Consider the following 14560-nt stretch of genomic DNA (forward strand, 5'->3'; position numbering starts at 1 on the left):
TTCCAAATTTATCCTTTTCTGTAAACCATTAAGAAAAAAAGTATTCTTCTATTATTTTTCAAATTTCAGCCCTAAGGATATGCTAATGCAGACATAAAATAGTTCTATCATCAAATTATTACAAAGGGATATCTTAAAAGAAAGACTACTAAAACCCCACTTGGAGACTCTTTTTTTTAAAATTATGACAAGGAGTTAACATTTGTGGTTGAAGGAAGGATTTAGGATTTAGAATTGAAAATAATGTATTCAGAAAGATGGTCAGGCTTGTCTTGCAGTATCAAAACAATAACTCATCAGAAGCTCTTATTTGATCTGGGAGTGAGGAGTACTCTGGTATTTGGAGTGCTGAAAGGAAACGAATGCTGAGAGTTGCAGCTGAGAAGGTAGAAATGTCACGTGGCTTCGGAGGAAGATGTTGAGAAAACTTGAAATGATAAGAGAAATCTGGTTGCAAGTGTGGGTTTCAAAAGGGAAAACTTGTGGGATTTGAACCTGAACCTGTTAGTAACTATGTGACTCTTCTGTGAAACACACAGATACCCAGAATTATATTTTCTGAATGTTGTCAACATGCACCTGTGTAACATTACAATGGGAGAACTGAGTGAAAACTTGAGATTATCACAAGGTTAGGAATACTGAGTTTATTTATACCCTAATTCAGCTTCTTTAGCGTAATAAAAATACCAACTCACTAGAGTTAGGACTAGGACTCTTAATGTTTTCCTTGCTTTATTCTTAACTCACTTGTAAATTAAAGCTGGATAAGACTCTGAACAGAGATAGAGAAGGGAAAGAAGAGTTTGTGTGGCCGGTAAACTTGACAGATGAAAACAGGAGGAGTAGTATGTACAATTAAGTGTTTTAAGTGCAAAAATGTATCTGATATGTGTTAGTAAGCAAAATAAACACTGCTGCTGGAGAAGGAAAGCATCACACTTCTTTTTCTTGAGCATTAGTCACTTGAGCATTTTTTCCCATAGATTTGTGGTATAACATTATTCTTCTAGCATGTTTAAACTTTGGTGACAGTATTATTAAATCAGGGTTGCCCTTATCCACAAGCTGGCAGAATTCTGCTGTTTGCCAGGTAGTGAAGATCACAGTTTTTCCATTACAGTATGTTCGTTGCCCAAACAATTGGAATAATGAATATGATGAAAATCTTGATCTTGCCTTCATGATGAGCTCATAAAACTTTTAAAATCAGTATTACATCAAGTCACTGCCACCTATTTAAAACAAGAAATGGGGAGAAATTGTTCAATCTTGTCTGATCGCTTAGATCCTTAAGCCCTGGCAACAAAACATGTTCTAGTCAAATCTTAAAAATCAGCCGTGCTAGGAGGAGGAGTAGCAAGAGATCTATCCTACAGCAGCGACGTGTTGAACCACAGCTCCATCTTGCAGCGTGTGTGCAGTCTGACAGCGTTATTTCTGACCTTTCCATCACGTGCGAGAGGACAGCATTCTTCCGTGTGGCTCTCCAGTTCTGGTGTACCCGTATGTGAGGCTCAGATAGCTGGTGCATGTGCTCAGTTTTGGTTAAACTGCTCTGACTTTGGGGCGCAGAGGTGTGCAGCCACTGACCTGAGCAGACACTCGGGGCAGGAAGCGAGCAGCCATCAACTCAAAGGTGGCAGAGCGAGGTAGGCTGGAGAGTGAAACAACCGGTGCAGATGGGTGTTTCTGTCAGCCGGTAGTAGGGGTTGTCTTTCAGCTCATTCTGCCTCGCAGACTTTGTGATTTATTTTTCCTGTAGCTGGAAACGTAGGGTGCAGATGGGAGACCTCCGACATCTTCCCCATCTGTGGCATGGCTCCCACATAGTAACAGCTAGCAGCAGAAATGCTGTGATGGTGAATGTGTACAAAAACGACAGGATCTCTGCGTGTTTTTTGATTAGCTCTTTTCTACTAACTGCATTTGTTTAATTATTATTTGCATTTTATGAGATCATTAGATTTCTGGGGACATTATTTTTTTTCTCTGGTCTGTAACAGTGGCTTTTTGCTGCAGCTCTGTAGCTGTTTGGACAGCTTCTGAAGAAATGTGATGTGTTAAGAATCACATAACAAAAATCTACTAGAGAATGCATTAGCACCAATAGCAAAACAACAGGTTTTATTTGTTTTAAGTTTTGTGTGGGCTGTGAATACAGAGACATAGGGTTTTTGGTTTTAGTAACTTACTAGCAATTCAGTACTATTTTTCTTAGGAGAGAAGACTGTTTAGGATTACCAAAATCTGCTACCAAATTCTGGGGTAGGTACAGTTTGTTCAGGATTTGGCTGTATGAATTTGTGTGCTTACAGTTAAGAACTTACATGTCTTCAGTGCTTGTTGCTCTATCTATTGAACAGACATTTTTCCTTTAGTCTTGCCTAGTTGTGAGATATACAAACAAGATCTCATTGATTTTCATTGCCAGTTAAGATATGGATGAGATTTATATTAAACAAGTTAATCAGCCTTTATTTGTAGTTCCTCTGTGTCATGAAATTGTGATGTCTGGCCAGTAGCGTTCTCATGTAAAACTAAGTTTAGATAGAACTGAATTACATGCAATTATCTATTAGTCATGCTAATGTTAAATAATGCACATTGGAAACGTTACATGATGAAGATGAATGGTTCTTTGTCTCGAACAAGTACTTTGTAGTGTTGAAGCTCATGTTTGAGAATAGGTGGCTGTTATCAAATAGAGGTTTTGGTTGGAGAAAAATAAGTTAATCTGTTTTTGATTTCTGTGAGACATCAATCAAATGGGCTAGGACACAGGGCAGTAAAACAATCTGAGTTTTGTTCCTGTGTTCAGCATGTGACTATGACCAAGGTTTCAAAACAGAACCACACAAAATTAATGGATCTTTAATTTTATCTCAGTGTTCCTGATACTTAGGGTCTGAATATTCAAATGTACTGAGTGGTCACGGTTCTCATCAGGTTTATTCAACACAAATTAACATCGGCTGCTAATCACTGTCTGCCTGCAATAACTGCTAATATCCAGGACCTTAGTACAGGGGGAGGGCTACAAGACTTTTTGTGGATTTTTCTGAAAGTTTGTTTGTGAGCCTGTGAAGTAACACCTAATAGCTCTGCTAGAGTCCCTGTTACTGTGTTACATGGTTGACCTTTAAAAAGTGGGTCTGCCAGAGCTGCAATACTCTTCAGATTGAAACCCGGAGAGGTCGCGTGTGGAACCGGAGTGATTTCACTTAAAGTAAGGCTGGTATCCCCGTCCTCCCATTTGGGATACTTGTTTCTTGTAGGCATTGACACAGAAAATGTATTTGTGTGAGGGACTTCAGAAGCAGAACTGTGAAAGTGGGGGTATTTCCTCCTTAACCCAGAAATAATGAGTTTCTCTTAAACGTCTGTGAACAAGTGCAACAATCCATGGGCCCTGTTACAGCTGTGGTTTATCGGAGTGAAGGCATTTGTTTTGGATTAGCCTTTAAAATGGCATAAAATAAAATTACAGTTTTAAAAGGGGTAAGTTCCCTCTTTGGGCCACAAACTATCCAGGGTGGAAGAAGTCAGGAATGACAGTCTAGTTACCAACCTCAAAAGGCTTGTTTTCCCACATTGCTCCTCAGCTGTAGCACCGTTTCTTTGTCCGAGCCTCAGTCATTTCTCTTTGCTAGAAATGAAGCAGTGTTAGTGAAGTCATCCTGTGTTCTTGGAAAGCTCCAGTCAACTTGTTTTGGGACAGCAAATTGCTTGGGGTTCCTGGAGATTCTTAGAAGGAACTGTGTAAAGGTGGCAATTGCACTGGTTGGGCAGTGTTATGTGACTTGTGGCAGTGCAGTGGCCAGGATGGTAAGGAATTCCTTTCTATCCTCACACCACCACCTCTCCCTCTTTTTTTTTTTTCTCTTTTGTTCAAGCTGAGCTTTATCTTTACCTATCTTTGATCCCTATTCTCAGTATTTTCGCTGTATGTTGTAAAAAAGCATCATGCAGTGAGATTCTGGCTAGCTTTAAACTAGTTGCCTTGGTTCTGGTAGGAGAGAACGCTGGTCTAGGCTCAGCAGCTCGGCCTTCTGTGTGGGTTGAACAAATGTACCTGAAAGAGAAGACCAAATTTGCAATTTCAGTCAAATATATATATATTCTCTTCAGGAAAATACCTGAAGGTGTTTTCCAACCTAGATGATTCTGTGTATGTGTATAGGTATGTGCATGCATACTTTTATTACACCAAAGCTTTCATGCTGATGAGAAACCAGCACCATCAGCCTTGCATGGTAGCTTTTCACAGGGACTGCTGGCTTTATGAATATTTTATTTTTTATTTTCTCCACAGGGGTTTTGTACTGATATGAAGCCCCACTTGGTCCTCTGACAAGACCCTATTGTTTTCACCTTGGAGAGGAGAACTTAGCCACTGGGAAAGACTCTTATGCTGGTACTGCAATGCTGACTTCTAGATTGATCACTGTGAAGAATCTTCCTTCGAGGAAGAGGATCTGTTTCCTGCTGAAACTTGTGTGCTTTGTCAGCTCCGTGTTAATATTTTGTGAATTTTTAATTTATTATGTGGTAATTTTTCAATGTCGATGGCCAGAAGTGAAAGGTGGAGCTCACACAGGTAACACAGAGACTTCAGCTTCAGTCCTGAAGGGCATAATTTTAGCTGACACTCACCTGCTTGGTGAAATCAAAGGACATTGGCTGGATAAACTACGAAGGTGGTAATTTAATTTTTTGAATCTCTATCCTGTTTTTAGAGTTTTAATAGTAACTAATGGGACAGATGTTTAAAACCAATGTTGCTGTTGTCTTAAGAAATACGCGTACTGCTTCTGAGTGCCTGTCTGTACCTGGACTAGATAATAAATGCATTAACGAATGGGACTTAGGCGGTGCAGTCTTCATTGTTCAGGTGGATGTAGGTACCTGAACGTTTTAGATAGGTCAGATAGTCTTTTCCAGTGCATAATTATTTCTTACAGTGCCTTAAAAATGAGCCAGATAACTTTGATGTCCCCACAAGTTAACACCTTCAACTGCAGAGGTAAGGAAGCCAGTAGAAATTTATTTCTGTAGTAGAAGAATGGGCAGCAAAATTGCACTTAAAAACAAAGGTAACCCAATCCTATGCCTACTGCACAAAGCCATGTTGTTTTTTTGTCTAAAAAAATGCTGGAAGAAAGTACCGATTCTAACATTATATGAACCTTGTAAACTTTTGCTGAAGAAACAAATGCATAGTAAAATACATTAAATAATTCACTGTTCTAATAAATTGTTATTTAATGGAATTGTAGTGAATAAAAATAAACAAACTGGTATTACTTCTTGCATGACTCGATTCTGATTGTATTGCGGTGGAATTACCCACCAGGTAAGATGCACCTACTGCACTTAAACCTGATTTCTAAGTATCTAATTTGAATTTCATAGTAGCATTCTCAGTGTGTAGGAGCCATCTTCACATTCCTGTCAGGCTATGTTCGTGTATTCAGACTTGAGGATCTAGAAGTTATGCAGTGATGACTGGGTATGTATTCTCTCTTTAGGGAATGGCAAATGGAGAGATCTTTCCAAACTGCCTTGTGGTTACTGCAGCCAGATATTGTTTTTATTCTGGGAGATGTCTTTGATGAAGGAAAATGGAGCTCACCTCAGGTATGACATGAACAGCTCTCTTATTTCAGAAAATGAGGATTGCTTGAAGGAAATGGATGGCAGAAGGAAGCAGACTAGGTATGCAAGGCTTTTTTTCATGTTACTACAGTTGTTCTACTGATAGAGTTTCTAGTGTTTTAGATAGTAGTTGGGATGTTGTGTTTCTCCTTCATTTTTGGTGGTATCTCGACACTTTTCCCTTTATACAAAACTTGGAACATGTGAGCATCTCACTGAGTGTGTGCTTCTGTGTTGTACGTTAGCAATTCCCTTCAATATTGTGGAACAGCATTAATTTCTTCATTTTTTTTTCATGCAGGCATGGGCAGATGATGTCAGGAGATTTCGGAAAATGTTTAAGTATCCAGCTTCTACTGAACTGGTGGTTATCGTTGGAAATCATGACATTGGATTTCATTATGAGTAAGTCCCTTCAGTGAAAGGAATACCCAAGTGCCAAGAATGAAATGTCAGTGTGTGTACAGTAACTGTTCGAGTGACTTTTCGTGTGTTTATACAGAATGGTTTTGATCATAACCAAATGAGATGGGATTGTAATTTACAGCAATCTTAAAAGGTATTAATCCAGCACACAACATGTGCAAGACAGCCAGTCAGCACGGGTTCATGAAAGGCAAGTCCTGCCTGACCAACCTCATCTCCTATGACCGGGTGACCCACCTGGTGGATGAGGGAAAGGCTGTCGACGTAGTCTACCTAGACTTCAGCAAGGCCTTTGACACAGTCTCCCACAGCTTCTCGTCCAGGAGAAGCTGGCAGCCCATGGCTTGGACAGGCACACTCTTTGCTGGGTTACAAACTGGCTGGATGGCCGGGCCCAGAGAGTGGTGGTGAACGGAGTGAAATCCAGCTGGTGACCGGTCACCAGTGGTGTTCCCCAGGGGTCAGTGTTGGGGCCCATCCTCTTTAATATCTTATTGATGATTTGGATGAGGGAATTGAGTGCACCCTCAGTGAGTTTGCAGACGACACCAAGTTGGGGAGAAATGTCAGTCTGCCGGAGGGTAGGAAGGCCCTGCAGAAGGACCTGGACAGGATGGGTTGATGGGCAGAGGCCAATGGGATGAGGTTCAACATGGCTCAGTGCCGGGTCCTGCACTTTGGCCACGACAACCCCATGCAATGCTACAGGGTTGGGGCTGAGTGCCTGGAAAGCTGTGCAGAGGAAAAGGGTCTGGGGATGTTGGTTGATGCTCACCTGAACATGAGCCGGCAGTGTGCCCAGGTGGCCAAGAATGCCAACAGCATCCTGGCTTGTGTCAGGAATAGTGTGGCCAGCAGGACCAGGGTGGTGATCGTCCCCCTGTACTCTGCTCTGGTGAGGCCGCACCTCGAGTGCTGTGTTCAGCTTTGGGCCCCTCACTACAAGGACATCGAGGCCCTGGAGCGTGTCCAGAGCAGGGCTACGGAGCTGGTGAAGGGCCTGGAGCACAAGTCCTGTGAGGAATGGCTGAGGGCACTGGGGTTGTTCAGTCTGGAGAAGAGGAGGATCAGGGGCGGCCTTATTGCTCTCTACAACTACCTGAAAGAAAGGTATGGGGAGCTGGGGGTCGGCCTCTTCTCACAGGTATCTAGTGATGGGACTAGGGGGAATGGCCTCAAGTTGCACCAGGGGAGGTTTCAGGTTGGAAATGAGGAGACATTTCTTCTCAGAAAGAGCAGTCAGGCATTGGAACGGGTTGCCCAGGGAGGTGGTGGAGTCACTGTCCCTGGGGGTGTTCAAGGAAAGGTTGGACGTAGTGCTTGGGGACATGGTTTAGTGGGTGACATTGGTAGTAGGGGGATGGTTGGACCAGGTGATCTTGGAGGTCTTTTCCAACCTTAATGACTCTGTGATTCTGTGATCTACACACAATACACCACAGGAATACATTTTAGAACAGGTTTCAGGCTACTTTTGTGCATCTTGAAGCATATGTAAAGTTGTTCAGGGCTAGTTTTTCTGCATGGGCAAAGTCTTGATGCTGCTTTTCCTTGTTTTGGGCTTCATTGTCTGCAAAGTGCTTAGTCTAAGCACATTTCCTTTCCCATTTCCTCAGTGTGGAAGAGTGTAAGTGTGCTTGCTCTGGTGTGCTTCGGTAGGATGTCTGCTTACACTGTTGTGACTAGGGCAGAATTTCAGAGCATCCCTATGATTTTGCTGAATGAATACGTGATCTAAATAATGGAGCTGTAAGCTGCATGAATGGTCTAAAAACTGCAAAGCAACTGTGTCAGATTATTTATTATAATGCCGATTTCTTACCTCAGTTGTGTTTTTGTTCTGTGACACAGAATGACCACGTACAAGGTAAATCGATTTGAAAAAATTTTCAACTTTACTTCAGGAAAGCTAATAACTCGAAAAGGAATAAAGTGAGTATATGCATATACAGGTTTTTTTCAATGTTTAGAGTAGTTATTAGTGGGCTAGGAGACCTAAGTGATGAAGAATGAGAACTAGAAGTGAATTTCTGATGAAATAATATGAGAATATTATTAATATGCTTAAGTTCTGTTATTATTATTATTTTTTATCTAGCTTGTGTTATGTTAAACATGAAACACTTTGAATAAACCCATAGTGTGATGTGGAGGAGCAGCTTTTGCTTTAAGCTAGGCCAATTTTCTTCTAAATGGAAAAGTACTGAGGAGTCGGAATGAAATTCTCTGGTTTGCGATTTTACTTCCTTGCAGCTGGTAATGACCCATGGCTGTAAACATAGCAGAAGAGTAGGATTCAGTAAAGAAACACAAACAAACCCCCCTCTGTGCTTGCAAGTTAAGAGTTTCATTAATTTTAATAACTTCTTTAGTCTGCAGAACTTAACTCTTGTTTGAGGAACTTGGGAGCACAGCAGTTGCTTGTCCACAGGTTTTCCACAGGGTGGGGCAATGATGCACAGGCTGGTTTTGACTTTGAATAGACCTTGTTGCAGAGCTTGTTCTCATCGTTGTCTCTTTCTGTAGCTGTCTGTGTGCACCCTTTTGCTACTTTTATATACCATGCAGGAGTCCAATGTGAGAAAACAGTAGTGGGTTTGTGGAAAAGCATTGGCATGATTAGGTTATAATCACTCCTATGAATGTAAGATTAAAAAACTAGAAGGTTACACTGGTTCCCTTAATTAAGCAGACATTTAGAATATACTGAACAGATACAGAAATAGTGCTGTTTTCACCCTCTCCCTCCCAAAGATATATGAGCTTCATGAATGCCCAGTATAATGCTATTGTTTATCATGCAGATACGGGGTCCTCTAGAAATGTATTCCGGCTGTTTAAAATAAGTTATGAAGGAATATCTCCATGTCCCCTTCCATAAATCAGCACAGCAGAATTCTTGCTTCCAGCTGCAGATTGCATGTCTAGTATCATATTCATTAACTGAAAAGAGCTGTGTTATTAATGAAATTTTACTGGATAAACTACTTTATAACAAATCTGTGGTATAAAAGCAGATTAGTCTGATGAAAGAGGATTAAAATTTGGGGGGGTGGGAGGTGTTGGCTAGCATCTCTTAAGTGGAGGCAATCAACTCATTCATGTCTGGTAAACATACTGAGTTGAACTGGAAATACAGCTCTTCCTGCAGTTCTGACCGAGGGACTAAGCAGGTACAAATCTTGTTGTAGAAAGTTAAAGTTGGTTTGAAACCTACAAGGAAATCTTTTACAAATATAAACCCATTTTTCTGTGCGAGAAACCACAAAGTATGAAACTGTGTTCAGGGTAGACAGTCAAATGCAGTGCTATATTGCTTTTCAGTTGTTCGAAAGGAATTGAATGTCTAAAGTGATGTCTCTGATGCCTGAAATGTGAGTGGGGAGAGAAGCAAGTTCTTCTTTCCTTCAGAATTCCCTTTAGTTGGCTTCTAACATTCCACTAAAATACCACGTAAGAATTGATAATAATAATAATAATAATAATAATAATAATAATAAGGTGTAAGCATGAAGCACAGCATACAGAATATCGTGCAGCCTAATTAATAACTGATTTATAAAGCAGCCTACCAGGTAGAGAAATGGCTACGGTATGGATACTCAGAAGAGGATTTATAACATTGTGGCTTCAGAAGCTGCAATATTCTTTTGTTTTGTTGAGCTGTTTGATTTTGGATCACTTGCATTCTATAAAGTAAGGTTTATCCTACATGTGCACGAACAGCAAATGCTTTCCTGTCCTCACCGCTTCTTCCTCCTTGCCCACGCCCTGGTGTTTTCCAGCTTTGTCATAGTGAACAGCGTAGCCATGGAGGGTGATGGCTGCGCTATCTGCCGTACCTCAGAGGCAAAGCTTGTGGCGCTTTCTCACAAACTGAATTGCTCCCAGCAGGTAAGTTTATTAAAGATGTGATTATAGCCAGCAACTTGGCTACTGGAATGGAAATACTGATACTACAGGAATAGTCAAGATACAACGAAGGCTTTCTTCTGAAAAAAAATCTGCTTCCAATTCATGTTGTAACTTGTTAGCAAATCTCTCTTCCTCATTTTCACTTACTGTTTTTACCTAACTGCTCACTGTGTTGCTCTGCACTAATGGTGTTAACTTCCTTGTTAGTGCTGCCAACTAGCAGAGGGTGCAATTTCTTCTGTTCCAAGGAATGGCAGGAGAAGTTCTGTAACCCTGCACTTTCTGTGAGATGCATTGTAATCCATGCATTTATATTTTTGCATGTTGTTCTGTCCTATATCCTTTGAACTAGTTTATTGTAGTTTTCTGATTTTACTGGAGTCCTACCTTGATGGCCTAGTAATGTTTTCGTTGTATTTTTTCGTCAAATCCAGTTGCTTCTCATTTCATTCCTCTTCCCTTTTTCATAGGCAGACTGGACACAAGGTAGGCAGCATGATTTACAGGGTTGGCAGTCAATCAGGAAACCACCTCTCAGTGGAAAAATTGTCAGACACTATCTGCGATCTCTCTCAGGCTGCTCCATTTCTCTTTTGCCTTGCTTGTGGAAAGACTCACAACAGATTCTACTGTTACTTTCCATGTTCAGAAAGAATGTAACTGTATTCACAGCACGTACAGAAATTAAAGCGTTGCCCATTGACCCACCGTAGTGGCTCTTAAAATTTCATACAGTGGACAGTATTTAAATACTATACTCTGAGCTGTTACTGCTTTTCTCAAAGCATTAAAAAAAAACAGCAAAAAAACAACCCCTCAAAACCTAGCTATCGTGTAATTCCCTTCCCCACCCCTTTGGCATACATAGGTGAAGACAATATGTGTGGATTGATTTTATTCACAGAACTGGAATCATTCCAACAAAAGATGCAGTGACGTGGAAAAGCTTCCAGCTTCGGAACCAATCCTTTTACAGGTGTGTTGGAGATGGGGTGAGGCAACTTGTTGGCATGTTTTTAGTGTATTTGTTCCCTTTCTAGAAAGGCTGGACCGTTAACAACTGATCCTTGTTTTGACTGTCTCCCAGCATTACCCTCTCTACCGGAAAAGTGATGCTGAATGCAGTGGAGAAGATTCTGCCCCTCCAGAGGAGAAGAACATCCCATTTAAAGAAAAATATGATGTACTGTCTCAGGAAGCATCACAAAAGGTTTATACATTAGGAGATCGAGTATCAGTGGGTGGGTGGGTGGGAGAGTGGCACGGGTATACAGGTATCTACAGATGAGAACATTTTGGAAAGGATAAATGTTAGATGAAACAAAGTGCCCACAACTGCTCCTGCTTTAATGAGGCCTTTGAGAGGCTGCTTGTTAGAGCTGTTCCCTTGAGGATCATCATGATCGTGGCCTTGATTCTGCAGGTGATAAGTCCCGGTGCTCTTAAGTGTGTTGTGCTGCTCTTATCTCTTAGTTTAATGTTTTGCAACCTATGTAATGTGTAGATTATTGACAAACCCAGTAGAAAGTCCAACGCTTTGAAAGTACTGCTCTTGCTGCAATAGTAACTGAAGAAAATGTAAAGTCAAAGTCTTTCCAGAAAATCTAATGGGCAGTATTTATTTCCTTCTGCATAAATGTCTTTGCTCAAGATTGGCAGTACAAGATTCTCTCTTAGACAAGAAATCAGCATTGCTTTATTAAAAACAAGATTTTTCTATTTGTAATGTCAACAGCATGCTATTGGCTTTGTTTTTCCAATCAGGATGGCCAGAAAAAGTCTGGTACTTGTGATAAGGGCTAAAGGGGAGTGATATTACAATATCAACATGTATCTTACTGGAAAACAAAAGTTTACACAAAACACTTGGTAAGATTATTAGAATTCCCGTATATTTATTCTGTCAGAAGAAGAAATGGGTCTTATGCTCAGTTTCTTTTCAGTCATGACTTGCTGTGCTTTACCGTGTTGTTTTCTAGCTGTTATGGTGGTTTCGTCCCCGTTTGATTCTCAGTGGGCACACCCATAGTGCTTGTGAAGTGCTGCATGCGGGGAAAATTCCAGAAATCAGCGTCCCGTCGTTCAGTTGGAGGAATAGAAACAATCCTAGTTTCATCATGGTAAGTTTTAATTTTTTTTTTAATTTTTGTCAGATAACTTTCATAAATAAATCAACATGGCAGTCAGCTATATTTTAGAACTGATTCTACCTGTAAAAACAAAAAATAATAATAAAAAAAAAATTGCCTACCCACCCAACCCACTCAGTACACTGCATCCACTTTATAAAGTACATCTGTGGGAGCCACGTGTTCCGTGTGGTACAAAGCAATGCTGTTAAAGATCTAATTAGTATATGGGTACAAGCATCTAACAGTTTCTTATAAAGAGGGTGCATTGTAAACTATTGACTTGTAAAAATAATCAGTATTGTGCACTGAACAGTAGAAAGACTCATTTTGCTTGGTTGGTTTACCAACTACGAAAACAAGACCGCGTCCACCTCAAAGTTTCGCGTGGTGATCATGGTTTTCAAACTCGTGCATTAACCACTTCACACAGTGAAAACGTTGGTCACATGCCAATAGTCTGTCTCCTCGTGTCCAATTCACATCTTATACAGTGTGTTGGTTATGCTCTCGCAGGCAGTTCCAGTGCTCAGTATATCCTTAGAGGTAAAACAATTAGTTCCCCAGTTCAAAAATAAAACAGAACTCCTAGAAACTTGGAGTAAGAAGCAAAACCTACAATCTGCTTAGAGTAGTCTGTGACTTGGGCTGGTGGGGGGAGAATCTTTAATGTATTCTTGCTGCCGTTGAGTTTAGGCAGCTTAATACACAGATAGCCCCAAGCTTTTAAATTCATTTTATGCAACTGTTAGTATTTCTTGTTGAAATGTACTTCTGTTTATTCCATATTCCTGAGAGTAGCTGCCTTCAAACCACATACGCTCTCTGCACACGCCAGACAGTGCATCTTCACTGCAAAACAAGAGGTTGGCTAATTAAAGTTGCATCATCTTCACTACTGTTTTAAATCAGCCTCAGACTGTTGTAAACTTTAATTAGAAGTCAAGCCAAAACCCAATGAAGTTCTCTGTTGTTAAAGTTCACGTACACAATTTGGATTAGCCAACGTGTTTTTTGCAGCATGTACTGGGTAGGAGGAGGGTTCGGGGTGAGGAAGGGGCACATTCACAAAACCTAACTTTAGCCTGGGAAGGCTCCTTCCAGGTTGGTTAACAGCAGCTAAAGTTAGGCTTCTCTTGAAGGCAGATCCGATGAGGAGCCCAGCTCTCTGGTTAGATGGAATAGAGGGAAGATTGGCATCTGGGCTAACGTTGGCCTGGTGACTGTTCCAGTTAGTGCCCAGCACCACAAGTATGGGCTCTTCAGCCCCCTGGAGAAGGCACTGGTACTAGGAAACTGGCCCCAACCCTTGCCACCCAACACAGAATTTAGAAATCGGAGATCTGACAGCCATGGTGTTACTCCTGATTTAGAACCTACTGTAACAGCAAAGTGACAGTCTTCATTTCTTTTCCAGGGCAGCATAACACCAACTGACTTCTCCCTCCAAAAATGCTTCCTTCCATATGAGAGCAGAGTCTTTACTATATACTGTGCAGCAGGTGCTCTGCTTGTAATCCTGATACTAGCTCATTTTCAGCTTCTCACTCCACCATTTTATTTTGCTCAGCATTTAATCAGTAAGCATAAAGCAGTATGAAGAGCCAGACATCTGCATTCAGTCACTGAAATACCAAAGCTGAGAACAGTCAAACATCAGACTATATTCATGCCAGCAAATGACCTAATTTGATTGCTAGTCTGAAGGCAGGTTGCATTTACACATACCATAGAAGTCCTATACAGCTGATATGACTACTACAGGATAAATAATTAACCAAAATGAACGTTTCATGCTGTACAAAAATACTGTATTCTACAATCAAATGAGTCCTTTTCCTGCTATAATTTTTGTATCAAATATGTATATTAAAAGTTTAACTGTACATTATGTAAATCCTATAGCCTCATCACTTATCTGCACTAGTGTCTTACCCTGGTGGAGGCTCAGTCCTGCAAACTGGAAACGTTTCTCTGTTTTATTGCTGCATGGCCCTTCTAATGTCATACGTCTGTTTGTTAGGGTCAGGCAGAAGCTAGATACATCAGCACTGAGAGATGCAGATTTCCGTAACCTTTTTAGGATGTTATATGTAAGGGACTGTAGTTTGGGACAAGAAATCTTCCAGTTCCTGACATACTAAACTGTTAGCTGACTACAATTTGCAGTTATCGTCTACCAGACAACAACAGGAAGAAGCCTCGCAGATCCAGTTTGCTGATACACACCTGAAACCTGCTTAAAAAAAAAAATTAGGGCGACACCTCAAGCTGCTATTTTTAAAAAGATGTGCTATGATGAGCTTAAAAAAGAGGGCCCTATTGCATCCCAGAGATCTGTGTGGTGAGGGGCCCTCCAGTTGCCGATCTTCTGCAAGAAGGAAGGTCAAATACAGCTGCAGTAACATTATCCTATGCCTTGGCCCTCAGTC

The 14560-nt window shown here is 40.9% G+C and overlaps 1 protein-coding gene across 6 annotated transcripts in view; it reads left to right on the forward strand.

Annotated features, from left to right (window-relative positions):
- Positions 1-14560, forward strand: part of MPPE1 (metallophosphoesterase 1) — a 31448-nt gene that overhangs the window by 16685 nt on the left and 203 nt on the right. For 2 of the 6 annotated variants that reach the window (XM_035565379.2, XM_050708482.1), the window contains exons 2-10: positions 4316-4703; positions 5532-5640; positions 5960-6063; positions 7936-8016; positions 9870-9978; positions 10904-10975; positions 11087-11209; positions 11979-12119; positions 13546-14019. In XM_035565379.2, coding sequence (XP_035421272.1) covers positions 4426-4703; positions 5532-5640; positions 5960-6063; positions 7936-8016; positions 9870-9978; positions 10904-10975; positions 11087-11209; positions 11979-12119; positions 13546-13728 — 1200 coding nt within the window. In that variant the 5' untranslated portion in view covers positions 4316-4425 and the 3' untranslated portion in view covers positions 13729-14019. Of the gene's footprint in view, positions 1-1588; positions 1653-4315; positions 4704-5531; positions 5641-5959; positions 6064-7935; positions 8017-9869; positions 9979-10903; positions 10976-11086; positions 11210-11978; positions 12120-13545; positions 14020-14297; positions 14439-14560 lie in introns of those variants that run through there. The other 4 variants (XM_035565380.1, XM_050708484.1, XM_035565381.2 and 1 more) reach the window with 4 other exon arrangements.

The sequence above is a fragment of the Cygnus atratus genome, chromosome 2 (assembly GCF_013377495.2).
Source record: "Cygnus atratus isolate AKBS03 ecotype Queensland, Australia chromosome 2, CAtr_DNAZoo_HiC_assembly, whole genome shotgun sequence".
NCBI classification, from domain to species: Eukaryota; Metazoa; Chordata; class Aves; order Anseriformes; family Anatidae; genus Cygnus; species Cygnus atratus.